The following is a 26,187-nucleotide window of genomic DNA, read 5'->3' as shown; positions in this document are numbered from 1 at the left end:
TGCTACTGCGGAGAATGTCGGGCCTGGCAAGGCACCACAGCTTTCACGCTTCTTTTTTTTTAATAATTATATTTTACACTATTTCGTAACTTGTTTTAACTAGGCCTGGTCATGGACCAGGCTGAAGGGGCGCTGACCCCCGGAATACCCTCTACGTTACTGTTTTTTTTTTCATTGTTATTTTATTTCTGACTCCCCCTTTTCATCATAATTATTCACTCTTGATGTAACAATCTTTTTGGTCATCCTTAATATAGTGGTCTATCTGATGTGAGTTTCACTTACTTCCTATATCTACTTTAGTTTCACTTCTAAAGTAACTATTTTTGGTCATTCTTGATATAGCAGTGTACTTGAAGCGTCTTTCACTTACTTCCTGTATCTACTTTAGTTTCACTTCTAAAGTATCTAGTTTCGTTTCTGTAAGCTTTACAAATCTTCGGAACAAAAGTGCTACAATGTTTTCTACTCGAGTGAAGACATAGGCCTTGATGCTAACCGTTATACTAGCGTGTTACATTATCGTGCGAATCTGCGTAGGACATTTAGAAAAGGAACGGAAATGGCTGGAGGAACGAGCCCGTATACTCCATGATGCTACATATGGGTAGTGGTACAAAGCACAGGACTACCCAGGGTTTGTATACGTTGTTTCCTTAGTTTGTGAGAGGCCCACACTTAAGCTACCCACCTTAATACACCCACCCATCTATGTTCCACTCCTGGCAGACTTCTGGATGTTATACGAGAACTTGGTAGCTATAGGAGAATTAAATCGTTTGACTCCAAAACCTTTAACTCGCAAGGAATTTGACCGCCTTATCACATGCGACACGGCGTATATGTTCGGATTACTGGCAGTAATAACTGGACTCTCTATGGTTTATCAGTCCGCCAATAATTTCTATTCGTCACTGAAGGCGACTAAGGATATAGTTAAGAAAGATGAGCAAGACGGCAATGTCAAGGACGAGGAGGATCAAAGTCCTTCTACCAGTGCTTCGTATGAAGAGGATCAAATTCCTTCTACCAGTGCTTCGCATGAAGAGGATCAAATTCCTTCTACCAGTGCTTCGCATGAAGAGGATCAAACTCCTTCTACCAGTGCTTGGCATGAAGAGGATCAAATTCCTTCTACCAGTGCTTCGCATGAAGAGGATCAGATTCCTTCTACCAGTGCTTCGCATGAAGAGGATCAAACTCCTTCTACCAGTGCTTCGCATGAAGAGGATCAAATTCCTTCTACCAGTGCTTCGCATGAAGAGGATCAAACTCCTTCTACCAGTGCTTCGCATGAAGAGGATCAAATTCCTTCTACCAGTGCTTCGCATGAAGAGGATCAAATTCCTTCTACCAGTGCTTCGCATGAAGAGGATCAAATTCCTTCTACCAGTGCTTCGCATGAAGAGGATCAAATTCCTTCTACCAGTGCTTCGCATGAAGAGGATCAAATTCCTTCTACCAGTGCTTCCCATGAAGAGGATCAAATTCCTCCTACTATTGTTCAGGATGACCAGGAAACAATGGCCACTTCCCCGAAAATGAAGCATCTTTGGTGTATGAAATATAAATTTATTCCAGAAGTGATTCAGTATCAGCGAATTGAAGCATTTTTGGATTAGCAGTCTATGGACGTTGGTCTCTTTGTAAAAATATGTAAAAAATTTCTCCAGTTGACGAAACTGATGTTCCAAATGGGGTTTGAACTTTCAGACGACTGGTTCAGCCACATAGTCGTCAAGCAAAAAAAAAAATGGGTCACTACGCTTATACATGATGGATGGTGTAACTAAGAGGTCAGATATATTGCTCACGGAAGAGGACGAAGAGGACGAAGAGGACGAGAACGAGGAGATAAAGAAAGTCTTTCATTACCCTTGTGTTACTAAAATTGACGCCGAGACCGAGAAGAAAATTGTTTTTGACATATTTTCTTTGCTTTAAGACAGCCTGCAAAAAATCGTCAGTCCTCCTGAGCGACTGATAAAGATCGTCCAGCGAGGCCTCGACGACCCCCACAACAGACCCAGTATAGATAATATGTTATGGAAATTAAATAAGTTCCTTATTTCAAATAAATTTTCCAGTATTGCAAAATGGTGCTCTGCTAAGTTCCGACGATCTGGTGAAGACGCTGCATCGTCTCTCGACTTGCAGAACCAAAATGCCGACTCAAGCGTCGAACATGGCGGCACTGCGCACTTCCAAAATAATTAAAATGAACCGTAGTAGTCCAACGATTATGCCCCATTGGAAATACATCCGGATTTCTAACGCTTTTTCGGTATTACTCTTGGTATTTTGCGCCTATGTTACTTGGTATGATCAGTGTACTCATGTACACCTGTATCATGTGGGAGTTCGACACGTGGATTGGGTAAAATAATACTCACGTAGGCTGGTAGTACGTATAATTACAGATAATGTGGAGAGCGCCCTTACAGCCGTAACCTTGTCTCCTTGCTCCTCTCATAACACTGACTGACTGCCCGCCCACAGTACCCATATGTGAGGGGGTCTTTGAATAGTGCTAGGTCAGCACAATATGAGTTCAGACAGTGACTCAGGCAGAGACGGTTGGCAGTGAGTCAACCACCGTACACTGGTCACTGGTAACTGGTTACTACTACTGAGACCTGTACATGAAATAGTCATAACCAGAATTTTTAGTATTGGAGGGGTAAGCCAGCGGAAGGCCTCGATCAGATGACCGAGAACTCAGCTGTGGGTCAAACCTTACCTAACCTAACCCAGCAAAGAATAATCACTCGGAGTGACAACTAGTGTACACAGTAAGGATAATAATTGTAATAAGAACATTAGGAAATGTGAGGATTCATACTCTATTATTATTATTATTATTATTATTATTATTATTATTATTATTATAAGTTTGTTTTGTAATATGGACTTGATGGAAATATGCTTGAAAGCAGTTCATGTAATTATAGCTTTTATTTAATACGTATTTGAATTTACAAATACATAGTTGTTTTTACTGTGGTTCATCGCCACTTATATTTATTGTAATATTATATTTATATCTAATAACATATAACTATTGATGATTTGCGGACGAGATTGTAAATCAGAAAACAAAACCAGTTTTATTTCGCTGTGTATTAGTATATACAAAATCTACTTTATATATCGTAAAATATTGTTTAGTGCAAAAGAAAACCACACCATGCAAAGCCTGGGGACACTTGGTCCCAAAGATGAGGGGGTACTTGTACCTCCTCCCATGGGAGACTTAAGTCTCGAGACACTCCCCAGATAGGGAGCCAAGGCCGGGTCACCACTACTTGGAAAAGACCCGGGCCGGGAGAATACCGGCGAATAAAAAAAAAAAATGCAAAGGCCCAAAGACTGCCATCCCCACGAGCCCTTTTAGGGCGGGGCAGATGGCAGACCAGAGGCCTAGCTTCTTCCTACGAGCCCCGTGAGGGCGGGGAATGTGGCTAGGCCTGGGGACAGTTGGTCCCAAAGATGAGGGGGTACTTGTACCTCCTCCCATGGGAGACTTAAGTCTCGAGACACTCCCCAGATAGGGAGCCAAGGCCGGGTCACCACTACTTGGAAAAGACCCGGGCCGGGAGAATACCGGCGAATAAAAAAAAAAAATGCAAAGGCCCGGGCTGGGAGAGTACTGGCAAATCAAGAAGAAGAATGCTCAGCCCTTCCAGGGTAGGGTAGGTGCCTGAGCCAGAGCTTGTAACTCACAAGACTGTCATTCCCATTAGTTCCCTCGGGGCGGGGATGGCAGACCAGAGAGGCCTAGCTTTTCCCTATGAGCCCCGTGAGGGCGGGGAATGTGGCTAGGCCTGGGGACATTTGGTCCCAAAGATGAGGGGGTACTTGTGCCTCCTCCCATGGGAGATTTAGATCTCAGTCACTCCCAAGACAGGGGGCCAAGGCCGGGCCACCACTTGGAAAAGGCCCGGGCCGGGAGAATACCGGCGAATCTAAAAAACAAAATAAAATCACCCCGACTAATTTTAATGTTTACACATTACTTAAGACTAGACCAGGTTACTGAGTGGTAAATTTCAATTATGAATTATTACATAAAAGAGAGGCAGCAGAAATATAATTTACAATAGAGAGGTAGCAAAAATATTAAAATTTACAAGAGAGAGGCAGGAAAATTGTGACAATTTACAATAGAGAGGCAGCAAAAATATTAAAATTTACAATAGAGAGGCAGCAAAAATATTAAAATTTACAATAGAGAGGCAGCAAAAATATTAAAATTTACAATAGAGAGGCAGCAAAAATATTAAAATTTACAATAGAGAGGCAGCAAAAATATTAAAATTTACAATAGAGAGGCAGCAAAAATATTAAAATTTACAATAGAGAGGCAGCAAAAATATTAAAATTTACAATAGAGAGGCAGCAAAAATATTACACTTAGTACAGTTTACACTTCAATTTTAAGTGTGCATTAATACTTTAAATTGATTTAGTGATCTTAAGTGAACTGTGATATATTAAGTAGTTTGCAACTGGCTGTGTGATCACAGACGCTGGGAAGATTATGAAAGATGGTAAAGGAAGAGGAAGTAGCTGCTGGGTGAGTTAGTTATGTTTGGTGTGATCACAGACGCTGGGAAGATTATGAAAGATGGTAAAGGAAGAGGAAGTAGCTGCTGGGTGAGTTAGTTATGTTTGGTACAACAAAGCTAGGAAGAGAGGGGTCAGTGCTAGTAGAAATCGCCTAACAATAATCCACAGCATCATGTGTGGGAAGGTCACTATCTGGAATCTGGAATGGGAACAATTTTGGGAATCATTAAAATGATGTATGTTAAAAATGCCCTAACTACTCTGATATGTACTTCGAAATATTCAATAATATTTTTTTGGGTGGGGGGGGACTTTTCATATGATTTTTTTAAATATGTGAAATGTTTAAAAATATAGAAAAATGTACTTAAACGTTATTGAATTTGGGAGATGTGATTTTTAATTATGGCTCTAGTCAACCCTCTTTCTTGCTAGCCCCTTTCATGGGAAGTGGTGCCGGTGAAGGGCTCTTGATCCAAGTAAATGATGAACAAAGGCAGAGACACGGAGACTCCATGCGTCTCGCCTCGTCCAAGAATTGAACCTGTGAAGCGGTTTTTTTCAGTCTACATAATTTTTCCATATTCTTCACGCTAGCTTCCGATAAATAATTATTATTAATATTATATTAAAAAGATTCGCTAAATCTGTAGGAGCTATCCAGGCTGAATAATAATGTTAAGAAATTAGTCGTTTCTTTAAAAACGTGTAGACCTATATCCAAAATATATAGCCTATATCCAAATTTTTCTTTAACACAGCTGCCGTCTCCCACCAAGGTAGGGTGACCCGAAAAAGACAAAAAAAAACACTTTCACCATCACTCTGTCTTGCCAGAAGCGCACCGACATCACAGCTCAGATCTACATCGAAAAGCTTGTACTAGTCCTACACTATTTCTAAAATCCTTCATCTACAATCCTGAACCTGCCTTTTCACTCTCTTACGAATGTCTCGGTCGCTCCTGTGCTCCGTCATGCATGTATTGTGCGAGTTAAAACTGCTGATATATCACTATTGTATTTTTTTTTATTGAGTAGCAATCAAGGACAAGTTAGAGAGTGCAGGTGCTGGAACACACGCCTCGTCTGTCACACACTGAGTGTCCGTGGTTCGATCCCCAGCCGGGTAGAAATATTGGACGTGTTTTCTTACACCTGATGTTCCCGTTCACCTAGCAAGCAAGTAGGCACCTGGGTGTTAGTCGCCTTACACCTGCTGTCCCTCTCCGTTCACCTAGCAAGCAAATAGGTACCTGGGTGTTAGTCACCTTACATCCGCTGTCCCCGTTCACCTAGCAAGCAAGTAGGTACCTGAGTGTTAATCACCTTACATCCGCTCTCCCCGTTCACCTAGCAAGCAAGTAGGTACCTGGGTGTTAGTCGCCTTACACCTTCTGTCCCCGTTCATCTAGCAAGCAAGTTGGTGCCTGAGTGTTAGTCACCTTACATCCACTCTCCCCGTTCACCTAGCAAGCAAGTAGGTACCTGGGTGTTAGTCGCCTTACACCTGCTGTCCCCGTTCACCTAGCAAGCAAGTAGGTACCTGAGTGTTAGTCACCTTACATCCGCTGTCCCCGTTCACCTAGCAAGCAAGTAGGTACCTGGGTGTTAGTCGCCTTACACCTGCTGTCCCCGTTCATCTAGCAAGCAATTTGGTGCCTGAGTGTTAGTCACCTTACATCCGCTGTCCCCGTTCACCTAGCAAGCAAGTAGGTACCTGAGTGTTAGTCACCTTACATCCGCTGTCCCCGTTCACCTAGCAAGCAAGTAGGTACCTGGGTGTTAGTCGCCTTACACCTGCTGTCCCCGTTCACCTAGCAAGCAAGTTGGTGCCTGGGTGTTAGCTGACTGGTGTGGGTCGCATCCTGGGGGACAAATCTGAAGGACCCTAATGGAAATAAGACAGACAATCCTCGATGACTCACTGACTTTCTAGAGCTATCGTGGGCGACAAACCAGGTTAAAAATCCGAACGAAATCTTAAGTTATGTTTGAGTTAGCAGTCACTGCTACTGAGACAGAGGCTGGAAAAGATGCCTCTCTCATTTGACTGGAAGTCTGTAGGTAACCTACACATATGCTGCTATGTATGATAATTTATGTAACTGTATTTATGTGTACCTGTACCTAAATAAACTTACTAGGCCTAACAGTTGAGTTTTTGGGACAAACTGTTTGAAATATGGTTAGGGAAACCCGTCCATAACGATGGAATATGACAGGAAAATTAAACACCAGAATTCAGTTCCCTATCTTCTTTACGTATATACAGTATATTCACTTAAATACAAACACTGTCATTTTCCATTACTTTTGACAGTCAATATGGAGTTCAAGTCCTGTTCAAAACTCATGCATTATATCATTGTGTAAATTACAAGCATGTTATCACTACCCTGGCAGCAGTTGCTATTACTTGTGCAAATTTTTATTTGGGGAGATATTAGCGAAAATGAAGCATTCTGCTATGTCAGAGCCAGTCAGCTATTAGTACCGAGTCATGTAATGTTCCTGGCCAATCACAGCAGCGTAAACAAAGACGCAACGAATGTAAACAAAGGAATAAACAGTGTAACGAACGTAAACAAAGACGCAAGGAATGTAAATAAAGGAATAAACAAAGATGCAAAGAATATAAAAGACACGCTCCAGGCTAATCACAACGTAAACGAAGACACATTGAATGTAAACAAAGGCTTTATAGCCCCATAATTACCGCTGGCGGAGTAAGGTTGAATTACCATATATGTGGGGATCTGGTGGCCTGGTGGTTAACGCTCTCGCTTCACACGGCGAGGGCCTGGGTTCGATTCCCAGCCAGAGTAGAAACATTGGGCGTGTTTCTTTCCAAACCTGTTGTCTATGTTCCCCATCAGTAAAATGGGTACCTGGGTGTTAGTCGACTGGTGTGGGTCGCATCCTGGGACACTGACCTAATTTGCCCGACATGCGGAGCATAACAAGGGGCTTTCTGTATAGTAGTATGTCATTGTTGTCAGCTAGGCCTACCTTGTACATGTACTTGTAGTAAATAAAGATATTATTATTATTATTATTTTAGGTTGAGTTACGTTGGGTTTCCTTAGCTTAGGTTAAAATTCTTATCACTCCACAAAAGAAACTAACCTATTATTGGGCAGTTTTATCGAATAAAAAATATTAATCAGTTCAGACTCGCACCTGATGTAAATAATAACCTATATTTGTTATTATAATTAATTCATCTTGTTTATTTTATTATTTATAACAGGATGTTGATGTTTATGTTGTGATGGTTAGGATACAAGAATGGGAGAGAAAAAATATTTAGTACTTCTACGGACTTTCTAGTTCAGAAATATGTTTTGATAAAGTTAGTGTGATATTTTTTCTAGTTAGGAATAGATGGTTAGAAAAAGTTTTGGTGGGAGAAGTTATTGTGGATTATTAATGCAATGTTTGTCTGTACTCTCCATGCGAGGGTGAGGGTGGCCACTCTGGCAGTCGCTTCGTAAGTTTATCCATTCTTTGTGAATTTAAGGTCGTCTTGTATCATATTCCTACTTTGCCATCACGACCGGTGTTCCTAGAACACACGTGAAGGAGGGGACATTAGTTCATGACAGGTGAACATAGAGAAGAACCAAACATAACCACCCACTTAAGTAGTTCAGTGGGGCGCGCCTGGGTCAAATACACCAATGTTATATCTATTATACGTCTTACTTTATATGCTACCATAACTTAACTATAATTGTCTAACTTCTAACTAGCATGGAGAACGTTAGCAGGCTCATGTAATATTGGTGAAATGTTTATATGTTACTTTATTGACCTTTTAAGGGCACATCTGGACTCCGTGATGTAGACCTTGACCTTGGGGCCTCAGAATTAATATTAGTCACAAAATGACTATAAGTAAAGAAAAAAGTTAGTTTTTGTAGTTTATTTAGATGTAATTTACACACTTGTTACTGTCAATGATAATAGTACTTAAAAGGACCCCAATGAAAATGTCACTGATTTTTTTTTTTTTAGGTTATCCTAGGTAATTTACACTATGTATGATAATTGTATTTATGTGTACCTCTACCTAAGTAAGCGTACATACAATGTAAATAAGTAAACCTGACTTAATTAGGTAAGTGTAGGTTATGTCTACATAGTGGGGCAGCGGGCCTTCAGCAGCAACAGCCTGGTTGACAAGGCAAGCACCAGACGAGCCTGGCCCATGGCCGGGCTCCGAGAATAGTGAAACTCTCGAAACTCTTCAAAGGTATATCAAAGAAAGGTAAAGTCTACCACTGTTGTATGCTAACACAGCAGTGTACCCGCACAACTATTGCGTAAATTTATATTGAAAATATTTGTAGATTTCACTAATAAATTATTATTTCCCAAGCATATACCAGAGTTTATTTTCCTATTCCTAAGTATTTGCAAACTTGTCTCTAAGGTCCTTATTGTTATTATTATTGTAAATTTAAAACAAAGTGGTGAACTCACATGAGTCGTACAGAAAAGAGTTGAGGTAATCTGGACACAGGCTGTTTGCTTATTTGCAGAAATAATTTTTAGTTTATCTCTTACATTTTTAGTATTTCCTGTTTTTGTAGTGCATGCTGACCTAAGGTAAGCTAAGGTAAACCTTAGTAAGCTATCTTATCAAGCTAGTTTATATAGGGTGATTGTTTGCAGATGCAATTGAAAACACACCCAGAATCAAATAGTACTATGAAGGACTTTTTTTTCTTAATTTTTTTTTTTCCATTTTGGATACAATTTTTTCAATTACATTGACAAAAAAAAATCATTAGAGGGACCTTACAGTATTTAGAAAATCTACGAATAGGGTTATAGACTGTAGTGCATTTTCAGCAGGCATCTCTGGGTCCTTGTCTTTCCCGTATATAGTGTCTCAACTCCAGGGTTCAGTTTTGAATATTTAATTACAGTACAGTAGTATATTGATTTGTCCACTACTCGTGGGACTTGTAAGGTGTCCCCTCCATCATGGGAGGTACCTTGATAATAATGAGGGTGCTCTTATCCAAGCAAATGGATCTGTCTTTCCTTTCCTTGGATTGAACCTAATTGCCTCTCCTCCCACTGACCACTACAGGTTAGTCCTTCCCAGTGAATGTAATAATAATGTTTACCCCCTTATTCTGAAATACTGTTAATACTGTATTAATCACACCAGTGCTGATGTAGAACTGCTTAGAAGACTATCAGAGATTTCCTTTGGATTATTAAATTGGAGGGTTAGTAACCCCAGGATAGCCCAGCAAAATCACTTAATCATCGAGGACTTGTCTATCTTGTTTCCATTGGGGTCCTTTAATCCTTTTCCTGACCATGTGACCTGCACTACTCGGCTAACACCCAAGTACCTACTCACTGCTAGGTAAACAGGGGTAGTAGGTACGAGGAAATACCCATCATTTTATTTGTTCTGGGATTGAACCTCGGTCCCTCATTGTACGAGCTGAGGTTTCTACCAACTATCCCATGAGAAATAAAGTAATATTGTTAGATTCATTGGATGCAGTTTAAAGGTTCTAGGCATTTACCACTAAAAAGTCTTTGTATAAGACTTGCAGAATCACTTGTTTCTTGTAATCTGCCAAAATAGGCACCATTGCTGTAGCAGTGATACCAGATTATGGGCATTGCCAAACTACAGGAAATTGAACTGAAGACATTCACTTGTGCCACTTTAACCCTTTGTTTTCGACGTATAAATACGTCTTACGAGCCAATGTTTCTGACGTATATATAATCAATAATTCTAGCGGCTTCAAATCAAGCGGGAGAAAGCTGGTAGGCCCACATGTGAGAGAATGGGTCTGTGTGGTCAGTGTGCACCACATAAAAAAATTCTGCAGCACACATTGCGTAATGAGAAAAAAAAAAACTCTGATTGTTTTTTGGGAATAAAACGCCGACTTTGAGGTGTATTTTCGTATAGTATTTATCATTGTATTCACGTTTTCATGGTCTTAGGTGATAAAATGGAAAACATATTACAGAAATAGAGATGATTTTCATTACTTTGACGATGAAAACGACCTTGAAACTGAGCTCAAATTAGCGGAAATGTTCGATTTTTACCAATGTTCAGGAGTAAACAAATCACACCACACGTCCAATACACATCAACTGGGGAGTCTAATATTCTTTCACTAGTGCACTGATATTATTTATACCATTTTCACACTAATGCAGTAGTCTGCATAACAGTAAATTTTGTATTTTTTTGTATGAATAAAAAATCAAAATAGAAAGCAATAATAATATAAGAGGGGCCTAGAGATGTGACTAATGAACAGAGGATATGCCATTTTAGTGCCAAGAATGTCTACCTTGTTTATTCTGGACCCTATTTTGAAATTGGCATCTTTTTTAATTTGCGTGAAATTGGCCAAATTGCCAATTTCTGACCACTATATTGGGTAGTTCAAATTGGTAAATGGGCAGTTTCTTGTACTCAGCTGATAGATAAAATAGAGTTCTAAAGAAATAGCTATGAGTTTGGTCAACTGGAACAACGAAATTGGCTGAAAACAGGGCTCAAAGTCAGCGAAATCGCCGATACACTTATGTCGCCGATTCCGCTAACTTCGCGGGAGCGTAATTCCGTGAGTTTTTGACCAAATTTCGAACTTTTGGTGTCATTACCATCGGGAAAAGATTCTCTATCATTTCATAAGAAAAAATAATTTTTTTTTTTCGAATATTTGGCGACATAGAATGACAGTTTCAGAAAGGAGCCTGAAACAGTCAAAGGGTTAATCAATGTATTGCAAATACAGTGGACCCTCGACCAACGATGGCATCGATTAACGATAAATCCGACTAGCGATACATTTTAACCCAAAAATTTTGCCTCGACTAGCGCTACAAAACTCGACCAACACTATTCGTTCCGTCTGAGACGCGTCCACTTCTGGCCAGTGTTTACAAGCCAGCCAGCCACCGCGGTCGCTTCCAAGCATACAATCGGAACATTTCATATTATCACAGCCTTTTTAGTGATTGCACCTGCAAAATAAGTCCCCATGGGCCCCAAGAAAGCTTCTAGTGCCAACCCTACAGCAAAAAGGGTGAGAATTACTATGGATATGAAGAAAGAGATCATTGCTAAGTATGAAAGTGGAGTGCGTGTCTCCGAGCTGGCCAGGTTGTACACAAAACCCCAATCAACCATCGCTACTATTGTGGGCAAGAAAATGGTAATCAAGGAAGCTGTTCTTGCCAAAGGTGCAACTATGTTTTCGAAACTGAGATCGCAAGTACTCGAAGATGTTGAGAGACTGTTATTGGTGTGGATAAACGAAAAACAGATAGCAGGAGATAGCATTTCTCAAGCGATCATATGTGAAAAGGCTAGGAAGCTGCATGACGATTTAATTAAAAAAATGCCAGCAACTAGTGGTGATGCGAGTGAATTTAAGGCCAGCAAAGGTTGGTTTGAGAGATTTAAAGGGAAGGGAAGTAACCCCAGAAAAGGACTTGCCACCTCAAGTCCTAATGGAAGGGGATTCCCCTTCTAAACACTAAGACCATCAACACTCTCCCCTCCTCCCATCCCATCAATCATCACCAGATCTTCAATAAAGGTAAGTGTCATGTAACTGTGCATGTCTTCTTCAGTTTGTGTGTATTAAAATTAATATTTCATGTGGTAAAAACAATTTTTTCATACTTTGGGGTGTCCTACACGGATTAATTTAATTTCCATTATTTCTTATGGGGAAAATTAACTTGACTAACAATAATTTTGACTAACGATGAGCTCTCAGGAACGGATTAATAGCGTTAGTCGAGGGTCCACTGTAATATTATCATCGTCTGATATAATGGTAATTTCTTTTCATTAGGGTTATGAAGGGATAAAATTTGGGATGGAAAAAATATCCACAAGAAAAGGATTCACCATCATAAAATGCATACTGCATTGTAGTTGTAACATCATTGTAGTTGTAAGCTGTAACATCATTGTAGTTGTAAGCTGTAACATCATTGTAGTTGTAAGCTGTAACATCATTGTAGTTGTAAGTTGTAACATCATTGTAGTTGTAAGTTGTAACATCATTGTAGTTGTAAGTTGTAACATCATTGTAGTTGTAAGTTGTAACATCATTGCATGTCCAAAGAAAAAAAGAACAAGATACAGGAAATTCATTAGCACCTTTTCGGTACTCGGGTCCCACTGTCCTGGGGTGCAAAACATTGGGGAAAATATTTTACAGAAGTGTTAAGCATAGTGTGACTTCTGATCTTTTATTTTATTCTTGCACTTGGTAACATACAAAATATGTATGGGAAAAAAGCCTTGATTTAACAAACTGATAAGGGAGGAGGCAGGCAGTGGTGATAGTGGTGGATAGAGATGAGATTGTTTTGTCATTATTGCAACCTTGACAGATACTTGTGTGACCAGTGGGCTTTGTCTCTTACTTTTTTAATCGGTTAACCAGTGGATTTTGTCCCATATTTCCAAAGTCTGTTAAATCAAGGTCCCTTAAATTGAGAGTTTACAATAAGCAGTCTGGTTCTTTACTTAAGTTTGTTTTCAGGAAGGGAATTAAATTTTTATGCTATATAGACCTTTCATGGTAGATGCCTTTATGCTAGTGAAGGGTTTATATTCTAGAGAATTGAAGGTACCCTTCCCTTCTGTGGATCAAGCCAATTACCTCCCATTCTTCAGTTGCTGTGATTCCTATGGGTTTAATGCTTCCCCGTTAATGTAAAAATATAAAATAATTCTGACTAATTTGCAATAAAATTTTCTTGTCCTGCAGGATACTTTCATCTGTGAGACAAACATGTCAGCCATTCCACCGCCAGTAGAGCAGCATCAGCAGCAGCTCAATGAGGCCAGCTGCCTAGTCAATGGCCAGAATGAAGGAGCAGCAGCAGCAGCAGCTGTAGCAGTAGATACAGATGAGAATAATATGCCAGTGGAAATCAACACCCAAGATTTGAACTTTGATCTTCAGATGGTCCTTGATGGATTCATGCAGTGTAAGGGAGACGATGGACAACTCTACTTGGATGGATACCTGCGTGCCTACAGTGAGCTGAACAAGTACAGTAAAATAATTGGTGTTTGTTTCAGTTTGGATTCTAAAGTGTAGGAAAAGTGGCATTTTATCTGCTGGAATTTTGCAGGAAGATTGAGATTGTAGGTAAAGCAGAAGAGGAGAAACACTTTGAACTACAATACTATCTAAACAAGAGAAACTCTTAGAGTTACTGTACTACCTAAGCTGAGGTTGCTAATAGTGGTTAACACTAAGTATGTAACAAGGCCATATATTGAGCCAGCATGAAAGACAAACAGGTTTTTGTTTTTCAATTGTACTGCAAGATGATAAAATCTCCTTGGTTAGTTGCTGTACCAGCCCACCATGTAGATAACAGTTACACATCTTAACACATTCGAAATACAGAATTACTGCACAACTAGAAAGGATGTTAAACAGCTTTCATGAAGCAGACAGACAATTTTATTTTAAAGATGTATACAATTGTTACAATTGTGTATCAGTTGCTGAAATTTATTTCATACATTTTGTAAAGTCCTTGGTTATATATAGAATTTCAGGCAGACTAAAATAAACTTAAACTACTGTACTTAGTTTTATACTGTTATAGTTGAAATTCATTATTTGAATACTAGGTTTAACATGATTAAGTTGTCTGAAGATAAGATTATTAAATGTAATGATAATTTTAAGTAAGAAAACTATGTATATTAAGAATAACAAAATTGTATTGACAATTTTAGTTATGCTGTAGTAGTCATTGGGAGGATAGAAACATAGTGGGACAAGTCCACGAGCATAAGTCCATAAGTGGGTTGCATTTGATATTTATATTCAATCTATGCAAATTTATTTTCTCAATCTTCTAGTTCCATTATTTTTGGGGTCCTTTTATTTACATGGAGTGTCCACTCATTTTGAATCAGTTATGTAAGATATCGTAGATATTTGTTTCCTGTATTATGTCTGTGCCTTCTATTTCAGTGGTAATTCTGCAATGTATATGTCATAATAAAAATAAAAGTCGCAATATGACTGGATCAGTTCACTAATGTAACCCACAATTTTGAGAGGAAACTTCAGAGAACAGTTTGGTCTGTCCTGAACCATTTTCAAGCCAAGACTTGATAATAGTTCAAGGCAGACATAAATGTAGTCTAAAGTTTCCTTTCCAAATTGTGGGATAACAGTGAATCATAATGGGACATAAATTTGATGCATATCTTTCATCTTCATATGTTCCTTGCTTATATTCTTACATTTTTATATGTTTGTGATTTAAATTCGTCTTTATTATTCTTCCACAGATTTCTGAAAATTCTCGGAACAATCTTCAACTTTGTCTCTCATGATATTCAGAAAAAGGTATGGTTGTATGTACATTACAGTAGAATAATTAATGACCTTAGGTTGCATTAAATACAGTGGACCCCCGCATAACGATTACCTCCGAATGCGACCAATTATGTAAGTGTATTTATGTAAGTGCGTTTGTACGTGTATGTTTGGGGGTCTGAAATGGACTAATCTACTTCACAATATTTCTTATGGGAAAAAATTCGGTCAGTACTGGCACCTGAACATACTTCTGGAGTGAAAAAATATCGTTAACCGGGGGTCCACTGTACAAGTGAAATTGAGTGTTGTATCTGTTATCTGTAGTAAAGTTGTGCTACATTGTTTTGCCTTACTGTACATTTATTTTATCTTGATTAGCATGGTACACTTGTATGTTGAGCTGTTGTTAATCAAACCTTCAATGTACAGTACTTGAGAGAAGTTATTTGTGCAAGTTAAATTCCTTTTAAGAAAATGATAGAAAATATGAGTATTTTACATGTCTTGAAAATTACATTAATACAGTATAGTAGTATATATTGTTATAAAAATCACCCATCCTTAGTGTGAGACAGCCAGTGAGGTAAAAAAAATTTGTTTCACATTTTTGTATTGCAGTACTAGTGACAGGAATTTCCACTTAACAGGTGACGATTCTTCAGTGTTATCGCAAAGGAGGTGCTGGGGACTACTACTATTCAATTCAATCCATGATTGAGTATGAAAGAGAAAACAATATCCTGACTGGCAGTGACCAGCAGTCTGGATCCCGAACCTTGTTGCGACTTCACCGAGGACTTGGTGAGAAACTATCAAGGTTCCATGACTAGTTGTACTGTTTTTGACTTGGTTATCTTCTAATAATGCAGTACCAGTCTCCTTGGTTTTGCCTGAATTGTTTTTGTGCAATTTTATTATGTACAGTACAGTGTATACATTACTTGCTTCTGCAAAGTCAGCTGGCATGTACTGGATTTTATCATGGGCAAACTGGGTGTTGTAGATTTTAAGATTTAGCATATACTTTACTATATTAACTTGCCTTATTATGAAAAATATATTTTAGCATTAATGATATAGAAGTGAAGGATCCCTTATCTGAAACTCGAAAGACTCCAAAATCTGAAAGTTTTCTTGAGCGCCGACATGATACCACAAATGGAAAATTCCAGTTGGCTTTAGAGAAGTCCCAAGGCATTGCACAATGCCTGGCGTCGGTTTATCAACAGTCATCACTGCAAGACTGATTTGCATTACTCCGTGATTACTGTGTGTTCTGTGCATGTTTTCTGCTCTCTGCCTGCAGATACCCCTATGGGTATGCTGTACTGCTTTTGTTATGAAAAATATTGTATAAACTACCTTTAGGCTATGTGTATCAGCTGTGTATGAAGTATCAATGGATTTTGTATTTAGACTTGGGTCTCCTCCCAAGCTATCTCATTATATTTCAGAATAAAAAATTCTGTAATCCGAGACATTTCCTGCCCTAAGTACAGCCTCTTCTCACTTAACGACAGAGTTCCGTTCCTAAGATCATGTCAGTAAATGAATTCGTCACTAAGTGAGGAGCATACTATAATGTTAGTGGGTTTGTGTCAACCATCTTTGATATTGTTTTGATGTCACTTTTGCACCATTTATAACATTTCTGGTATTTTTTAAATGTTTATACAGCAGTATACTGTATTGTAATAGAGTAGAGAAAATCAGCTCTAATATTCCTTAGATATGCATACTGGTCAGAGAGCCCGTCATAAATCCAAGTTGTCGGTAAATGAGTACATCGCTAAATGAGGAGAGGCTGTGTTTTGGATATGGGATTTTATTTTTTTTTTAAACAAGTCGGCAGTCTCCCACCGAGGCAGGGTGACCCAAAAAGAAAGAAAATCCCCAAAAAGAAAATACTTTCATCATCATTCAACACTTTCACCTCACTCACACATAATCACTGTTTTTGCAGAGGTGCTCAGAACACAACAGTTTAGAAGCATATACGTATAAAGATACACGACATATCCCTCCAAACTGCTAATATCCTGAACCCCTCCTTTAGAGTGCAGGCATTGTACTTCCCATTTCCAGGACTCAAGTCCGGCTATATAAAAATAACCGGTTTCCCTGAATCATTTCACTAAATATTACCCTGCTCACACTCAAACAGATTGTCAGGTCCCAAATACCATTCTTCTCCATTCACTCCTATCAAACATGCTCATGCACGCCTGATGGAAGTCCAAGCCCCTCGCCCACAAAACCTCTCTTACCCCTTCCTTCCAACCTTTTCGAGGATGACCCCTACCCCGCCTTCCTTCCCCTACAGATTTATACGTTCTCCATGTCATTCTACTTTGATCCATTCTCTCTAAATGACCAAACCACCTCAACAACCCCTCTTCTGCCCTCTGACTAATACATGTACTTTTATTAACTCCACACCTTTTCCTAATTTCCACACTCCGAATTTTCTGCATAATATTTACACCACACATTGCTCTTAGACAGGACATCTCCACTGCCTCCAACCGCCTCCTCGCTGCTGCATTCATAACCCAAGCTTCACACCCATATAAGAGTGTTGGTACTACTATACTTTCATACATTCCCTTCTTTGCCTCCATAAATAACGTTTTTTGACTCCACATATACCTCAACGCACCACTCACCTTTTTTCCCTCATCAATTCTATGATTAACCTCATCCTTCATTAACCTCATCATTAATCCATCCACCGACACGTCAACTCCCAAGTACAGTGGACCCCCGCATAACGATATTAATCCGTTCCTGAGAGCTCATTGTTATGCGAAATTATCGTTATGCGAATGAATTTTCCCCTTAAGAAATAATGGAAGTCAAATTAATCTGTGCAAGACACCCAAAAGTATGAAAAAAAAAATTTTACCACATGAAATATACATTTTCCTACACACAAAGAGAAGGATACATGCACAATAGTAGAGTAGTACATGCACAATATATATTGTGCATGTACTACTCTACTATATGAAGAATAAATGACACTTACCTTTATTGAAGATACAGCAATGACTGATGAGACACTGTTTGTGTCCTGGGAGTGCCTTTTCCTCCTGAGTACTGTAGGTCCTGTTTGGCATTTTCTTCCAGAATAGGCCTTATCACACTATGTATGCCACTACGATTCTTAAATCTCTCAAACCAACCTTTGCTGGCTTTAAATTCACCAATATGAGCACTAGTTCCAGGCATTTTTCCCTGTTCACCTGGGTGTTAGTCGACTGGTGTGGGTTGCATCCTAGGGGACAAGATTAAGGACCCCAATGGAAATAAGTTAGACAGTCTTCGATGACACTGACTTTTTTGGGTTATCCTGGGTGGCTAACCCTCTGGGGTTAATTGTTTCTTGGTATTCTCAATAAGCCACACCAACAACGGTGCTACAGCAGCAACAGCAGCAGCAGCAGCTGACAGTGCTACAGCAGCAGCAGCAGCTGACAGTGCTGCAGCAGCAGCAGCTGACAGTGCTACAGCAGCAGCAGCAGCTGACAGTGCTGCAGCAGCAGCAGCTGACAGTGCTACAGCAGCAGCAGCTGACAGTGCTACAGCAGCAGCAGCAGCTGACAGTGCTACAGCAGCAGCAGCAGCAGCTGACAGTGCTACAGCAGCAGCTGACAGTGCTACAGCAGCAGCAGACGGTGCTACAGCAGCAGCTGACGGTGGTACAGCAGCAGCAGCAGCTGACGGTGGTACAGCAGCAGCAGCAGCTGACGGTGGTACAGCAGCAGCAGCAGCTGACGGTGGTACAGCAGCAGCAGCAGCTGACGGTGGTACAGCAGCAGCAGCAGCTGATGGTGGTACAGCAGCAGCAGCAGCAGCAGCAGCTGACGGTGCTACAGCAGCAGCAGACGGTGCTACAGCAGCAGCAGGCAGTACTACAGCAGCAGCAGCAGCTGACGGTGGTACAGCAGCAGCAGCTGACGGTGCTACAGCAGCAGCAGATGGTACTACAGCAACAGCAGCAGCTGACGGTGCTACAGCAGCAGCAGCAGCAGCAGCTGACAGTGCTACAGCAGCAGCAGCAGCAGCAGCAGCAGCATCAGCAGTTGACCATGGTACCACAGTATTTCGATAATATTTCTCACCCTTTTTACCACAGGGTTGGCACTAGAAGCTTTCTTGGGGCCCATGGTCACTTATTTTGCAGATAAAATCACCAAAAACGCTGTAATAATATGAAATGTTCCGATTGTATGCTTGGATGTTACCGCGGAGGCTGGCTTGTAAACAATGCCACCGGCGGAACATGTGAGGCTGGCTCAGGCCGCACATTAGACGCGTCTCGGACGAATGGCATTGAGCGGGTTTTTTAGCGGTATGCGAGGCAAAATCTTAGCGATAAAATGTATCGGTATGCGGATTTAACGTTATGTGATGCCAACGGTATGCGGGGGGTCCACTGTATCTGAAAACATTCACTTCTTACATACTCCTCCTCCCCAATTTGATATCCAGTTTTTCTTTATCTAAATCATTTGATACTCTCATCACCTTACTCTTTTCTATGTTCACTTTCAACTTTCTACCTTTACACACACTCCCAAACTCATCCACTAACCTTTGCAATTTTTCTTTAGAATCTCCCATAAGCACAGTATCATCAGCAAAAAGCAACTGTGTCAATTCCCATTTTGTATTTAATTCCCCATAATTTAATCCCACCCCTCTCCTGAACACCCTGTTCGACCCATATTCGACCTCTATTATAATTCCATAACTGTACATAGTATACTGGTAATATAATTCTAGAACTGTACTGTCTTTCATGAAACACTAAACCTGTGTGGGTGGGTGATTTTTAGTGCAAGAGTAGTATAAATTTCATACTCTGTTTTCTGATTGTGGCCTGGTTTCTGACCAGTCAGGCTGGTTGTGATGGCTGGAAAAAGTGTTGTGATGCCACATAGTTTTGTGGTGGTGATGTCTACCTGTGTTGTATGTGTGGTGACACGTACAACGTAGGGAGAGTGAAGAGTGTGTTGATGTCAGTGAGGGGCTCTTAATTAGAGGAATTGGAGCTTTCATCCTCTTCCTTGGATCAAACCTGATTTCCCTCCCCTCCCCACCCACCCACCACCACCGTTATATCCTAGGCAGTGTATAATACCTACAGGCTTGGTTCTCCCCAGTAAGTAGTATAATAATAATCTGGCTTACCTGAAGGAATATGTTTTAAATATTATTACCCTTAAATATAAGCAGCACTATATGGCCCTTATAGGTTTATTGCTTATTTATTTTTTTTATTATCACACTGGCCGATTCCCACCAAGGCAGGGTGGCCCGAAAAAGAAAAACTTTCACCATCATTCACTCCATCACTGTCTTGCCAGAAGGGTACTTTACACTACAATTTTTAAACTCCAACCTTAACACCCCTCCTTCAGAGTGCAGGCACTGTACTTCCCATCTCCAGGACTCGAGTCCGGCCTGCCGGTTTCCCTGAACCCCTTCATAAATGTTGCTTTGCTTACACTCCAACAGCACGTCAAGTATTAAAAACCATTTGTCTCCATTCACTCCTATCAAACACGCTCACGCATGCCTGCTGGAAGTCCAAGCCCTTCGCACACAAAACCTCCTTTACCCCCTCCCTCCAACCTTTCCTAGGCCGACCCCTACCCTGCCTTCCTTCCACTACAGACTGATACACTCTTGAAGTCACACTGTTTCGCTCCATTCTCTCTACATGTCCGAACCACCTCAACAACCCTTCCTCAGCCCTCTGGACAACAGTTTTGGTAATCCCGCACCTCCTCCTAACTTCCAAACTACGAATTCTCTGCATTATATTCACACCACACATTGCCCTCAGACATGACATCTCCACTGCCTCCAGCCTTCTCCTCGCTGCAACATTCATCACCCATGCTTCACACCCATATAAGAGCGTTGGTAAAACTATACTCTCATACATTCCCCTCTTTGCCTCCAAGGACAAAGTTCTTTGTCTCTACAGACTCCTAAGTGCACCACTCACCCTTTTCCCCTCATCAATTCTATGATTCACCTCATCTTTCATAGACCCATCCGCTGACACGTCCACTCCCAAATATCTGAATACATTCACCTCCTCCATACTCTCTCCCTCCAATCTGATATCCAATCTTTCATCACCTAATCATATAATTTTATTATATGATTATAATAATAATAATAATAATGCACATTTATAATTGTTTCATTACATTGGCTTAATCTGTATGGTGCAGCTACATTTGAAGGCATTATTATATCTCCAATTTCTGGGTTAATTGTGAATTGTTGCATCCAGTATTTTCTTTTATTTGAGCAAACTGGTCACGTCCCACAAAGGCAGGGTGACCTAAACAGAAAAATTTTAGTATTTATTTTTGAAATTAGTAAAGCCACAGTATTATGACTTTTATTCTTAAAAGAATGATGTATGTTAAATATTGACTTTTTATTGCAGAATTCATTGGAGGTTTTTTTTCTGAAATTCACAAAGCCTCAGATGACAGTGGACTGGGTAGCTCAGCCTCTGAGCTGTATGGACGCACCCTGGCTAAATACCATAACTGGGTACTGGCAAAAACTGCAAGTGCCCTCCTCCTTATGATGCCAAATAAGCAAACTATAGTTGAACGGGTAAGTTCTGTTCATTGCATCAACACAACTGTCTGCTTGTATCTGTTGTAATCCAGTGAGTGTTGTCTCAGGATTTTAGTAAAGTAAGAAATTACTTTGACAGAAAATTGAAACAGGTAAAAGAGATGTGTATATTTCAACCTCATCCAGAGACCCTCTTCAGAAGATCTGACTAAGGCTGAAATGTGCACATTTCTTTCTATCTGTGTCATGTTTCTGTGAAGTGTTTATTTAACTATAGCTTTATCTTACTGTGTAAACTTGAAATGACTACTAGTAATATTTAATTCATTGCCAATGAGAGCTTGTTTTGTTTATTAGCTGTAGGATGAAGGATAACATCAGGAAAACAGTTAATGTAAGACTTTTACTAGGATCTTTGAAACTGTGGTTGGTTGATGGATTAGGCCAGAAATGTTTGTCAGTGTTTGTCACAAATGTAACAATTCAATGGAGCATGTGGGCCTCAAATTGAAAGTAGCATTTGTTAGGAAGGACGATATAGTAATTTCAGGACTGATAGACTCGTTCAAGACCTACCAGGAGGCACTTCTTTGAATGGTTTGCAAAGCTTGTTGGCGACCAGTAGTAACAGCCTGGTTGATCAGACCCTGATCCACCATGAGACCTGGTCCCAGACCGGGCCGTGGGGGTGTTGACCCCTGAAACCCTCTTCAGGTAAACTCCAGGTAAACCTAAATGGTATTGCCATGTGAATAATATATGCCATATCAGTAATTGTAAGGTACTTTTAAATAGGTAGCCATGTGTAAAATTTACTTGACATTAGATGCTTTCGAGTGTTTTAAACCTTTGAAGAGAACTGAGACTTGACAAATTGTGCTAGCTTACTTTGCTGTTATTAAGGCAATCACCCTTTGTTGTGATATGAAACAAAAATTTGCAAAAATTAAGAGGGGTCTCTTTAACAAGTACTGTATATACAAATGAGTAAGTAGAAAAAAAAACTGAATACAACAAATGCTCAGAAATTAAACGGTAGACTAAATAAGGGAAAAATAGTACTTGCTAAAATGACACAGTGGGGACGGAGTAGCATGAGCAGATGACCAAGTCTTTGTTAGTGAAGAAATCTTGGTCAAAGAAATTAAGACTACCCTCCCCTCCCTCAGATCAAACCTGATTGCTTCCTATACCTTAGGTACTATATGGCCTCTTTTGGTTTAGCACTTCCCCATGAATATTTTAAAATAGAGTAAGTGTAGCCAAAGAAAAAGTTGACGGCTGGGTAAGGGGTTCCCATTTGTACTTTGGAGATGAACAACATTTTAATCTTGATGTCAGTATAAAATGGAAGTGGCAGCATGGAAGGCTTCAACCAATATTTTTCTCTGGCTGTTTCATGGGTATGTCATCTTTTACAGAGATATGGACAATCATTCTTGAATATTAATTTCTGCTATTTGAATTTTTCCTTATTTTATCAACAGGTCGAACTTGGAAGTAAGCCGGTAAGTGTTTTGGGTACTTTACAGGCATAAACTGCTCGGAAGAAATAATTTTATCTAGTGTTTTATTGTTTTGATTTTGTGAGATTATTCCAGTATGTGTGAACCTTGATACGAAGACTGAAGGTTTGGCATAACAAGTTAACAAAATATTTTAAGCCTTTAACTTTCAAGAATTGCTTAGCTAATTTTATTGCTTATTGTTTGGTCTTCACAGTTAAGCATTAACAGTATTAGTAATATTTTTTGCACAGAAGCACAAAGTATTTTTAAAGATATGAACACATGAGCTTTTATCTGCACTGCGAGCAGTAAGCATGAGTAGATAGGATTTTTTTTTTAATTTTGCAGTGTTGAGTTTGCTGTGCTTTGAAATGTAGACAGTGAAGGAAATTTAAGTGATAATTGCAGGACTAGACTGTGTATTATATATATTCCATATCTAGTTATTTTCACTTTTCTGCTCCTTTAGTAAATAAACTCGGCTTATTTTAACTGAATATGGGTTCAGCATTTTCTATTAATGTATGGAGAGGCAGGTACACACGAGTTGAAACATGAAGAATGGAAAGGTGACAACACTAGTAATATTTTCAGTAATATTTTCACTGGCTCATAGTAGGCAGAGACGAGACAAGATAATGACATGTCATAAAAGGAGCGGAAAGAATAGAAAAAAATATTACAGTGGAACCTCTACTTGCGAGTTTAATCCGTTCAATGACCTTGCTCGCAACTAGATTTGCTTGTTTGCAGAGTCAGTTTTCTTCATTTAAATTAACTGAAATGCAATTAATCGTTAATATCAACTCTACGGCTTATTTATCTATCTCACTTCATCTAATATGACATAATAAACAATGTAAATAACATAGAAACCTGATATATACTCTAAAATTAATAAAGTGTGTCATTTATGTAGTGGTAAGGGCAGTGTCGGCGATGGACGAGAGTTTGGAGACCTGGCAAAATACTTCGTGAATAATTTCGCTAATATCATCTATATGGCTTATTTATATATCACAGTTCATCTAATATGACATAACAAACAATATCAATAACGTAGAAACATGATATATACTCTAGAATGAATAAAATATGTCATTCATTTAGTGGTATGGGCAGTGTAGGCGGTGGACGAGTTTGTCTGGAGACTTGGCAAAATACTTCATGAATAATCTCGCTACTATCATCTATACGGCTCATTTATATATCACAGTTCATCTAATATGACGTAACAAACAATAAAAATAACATAGAAACATGATATATACTCTAGAATGAATAAAATATGTCATTATGTAACAGGTGGAGGCAGCCACAACCGCTCCCTCTTTGTTGTGGTAAACACTGCCATCTAGTGATGGCCTTTTGAAGCCGTCTTATTATTATAATTATTATACGTAGTACATTATTATTATATATGTTTTTTTTTTTTTTTTTTTTCAACAAGTCGGCCGTCTCCCACCGAGGCAGGGTGACCCAAAAAAGAAAGAAAATCCCCAAAAAGAAAATACTTTCATCATCATTTAACACTTTCACCACACTCGCACATTATCACTGTTTTTGCAGAGGTGCTCAGAATACAACAGTCTAGAAGCATACACATATAAAGATACACAACATATCCCTCCAAACTGCCAATATCCCAAACCCCTCCTTTAAAGTGCAGGCATTGTACTTCCCATTTCCAGGACTCAAGTCCGACTATTTGAAAATAACCGGTTTCCCTGAATCCCTTCACTAAATATTACCCTGCTCACACTCCAACAGATCGTCAGGTCCCAAGTACCATTCGTCTCCATTCACTCCTATCTAACACGCTCACGCACGCTTGCTGAAAGTCCAAGCCCCTTACCCACAAAACCTCCTTTACCCCCTCTCTCCAACCCTTTCGAGGACGACCCCTACCCCGCCTTCCTTCCCCTATAGATTTATATGCTTTCCATGTCATTCTACTTTGATCCATTCTCTCTAAATGACCAAACCACCTCAACAACCCCTCTTCTGCCCTCTGACTAATACTTTTATTAACTCCACACCTTCTCCTAATTTCCACACTCCGAATTTTCTGCATAATATTTACACCACACATTGCCCTTAAACAGGACATCTCCACTGCCTCTAACCGTCTCCTCGCTGCTGCATTTACCACCCAAGCTTCACACCCATATAAGAGTGTTGGTACTACTATACTTTCATACATTCCCTTCTTTGCCTCCATAGATAACGTTTTTTGACTCCACATATACCTCAACGCACCACTCACCTTTTTTCCCTCATCAATTCTATGATTAACCTCATCCTTCATAAATCCATCCGCCGACACGTCAACTCCCAAGTATCTGAAAACATTCACTTCTTCCATACTCCTCCTCCCCAATTTGATATCCAATTTTTCTTTATCTAAATCATTTGACACCCTCATCACCTTACTCTTTTCTATGTTCACTTTCAACTTCCTACCTTTACACACATTCCCAAACTCATCCACTAACCTTTGCAATTTTTCTTTAGAATCTCCCATAAGCACAGTATCATCAGCAAAAAGTAACTGTGTCAATTCCCATTTTGAATTTGATTCCCCATAATTTAATCCCACCCCTCTCCCAAACACCCTAGCATTTACTTCCTTAACAACCCCATCTATAAATATATTAAACAACCATGGTGACATTACACATCCCTGTCTAAGACCTACTTTTACCGGGAAGTATTCTCCCTCTCTTCTACACACCCTAACCTGAGCCTCACTATCCTCATAAAAACTCTTTACAGCATTTAATAACTTACCACCTATTCCATATACTTGCAACATCTGCCACATTGCTCCTCTATCCACTCTATCATATGCCTTTTCTAAATCCATAAATGCAATAAAAACTTCCCTATCTTTATCTAAATACTGTTCACATATATGCTTCAATGTAAACACCTGATCCACACATCCCCTACCCACTCTAAAACCTCCTTGCTCATCCGCAATCCTACATTCTGTCTTACCTCTAATTCTTTCAATTATAACCCTACCGTACACTTTTCCTGGTATACTCAGTAAGCTTATTCCTCTATAATTTTTACAGTCTCTTTTGTCCCCTTTCCCTTTATATAAAGGGACTATACATG

General features: G+C 39.6%; 1 protein-coding gene across 1 annotated transcript in view; it reads left to right on the top strand.

The window, feature by feature from the left end:
• Nucleotides 1–26,187, top strand: part of LOC128686926 (ceramide-1-phosphate transfer protein) — a 73,119-nt gene that overhangs the window by 36,394 nt on the left and 10,538 nt on the right. Inside the window, exons 3-7 of the mRNA XM_053774211.2 lie at nucleotides 13,361–13,647; nucleotides 14,914–14,971; nucleotides 15,592–15,745; nucleotides 21,417–21,592; nucleotides 23,044–23,064. Coding sequence (XP_053630186.1) covers nucleotides 13,385–13,647; nucleotides 14,914–14,971; nucleotides 15,592–15,745; nucleotides 21,417–21,592; nucleotides 23,044–23,064 — 672 coding nt within the window. The 5' untranslated portion in view covers nucleotides 13,361–13,384. The remainder of the gene's footprint in view (nucleotides 1–13,360; nucleotides 13,648–14,913; nucleotides 14,972–15,591; nucleotides 15,746–21,416; nucleotides 21,593–23,043; nucleotides 23,065–26,187) is intronic.

This window comes from Cherax quadricarinatus, chromosome 7, assembly GCF_038502225.1.
Source record: "Cherax quadricarinatus isolate ZL_2023a chromosome 7, ASM3850222v1, whole genome shotgun sequence".
In the NCBI taxonomy this organism is placed as follows: Eukaryota; Metazoa; Arthropoda; class Malacostraca; order Decapoda; family Parastacidae; genus Cherax; species Cherax quadricarinatus.
This window is presented reverse-complemented; position numbering and strand designations above follow the sequence as displayed.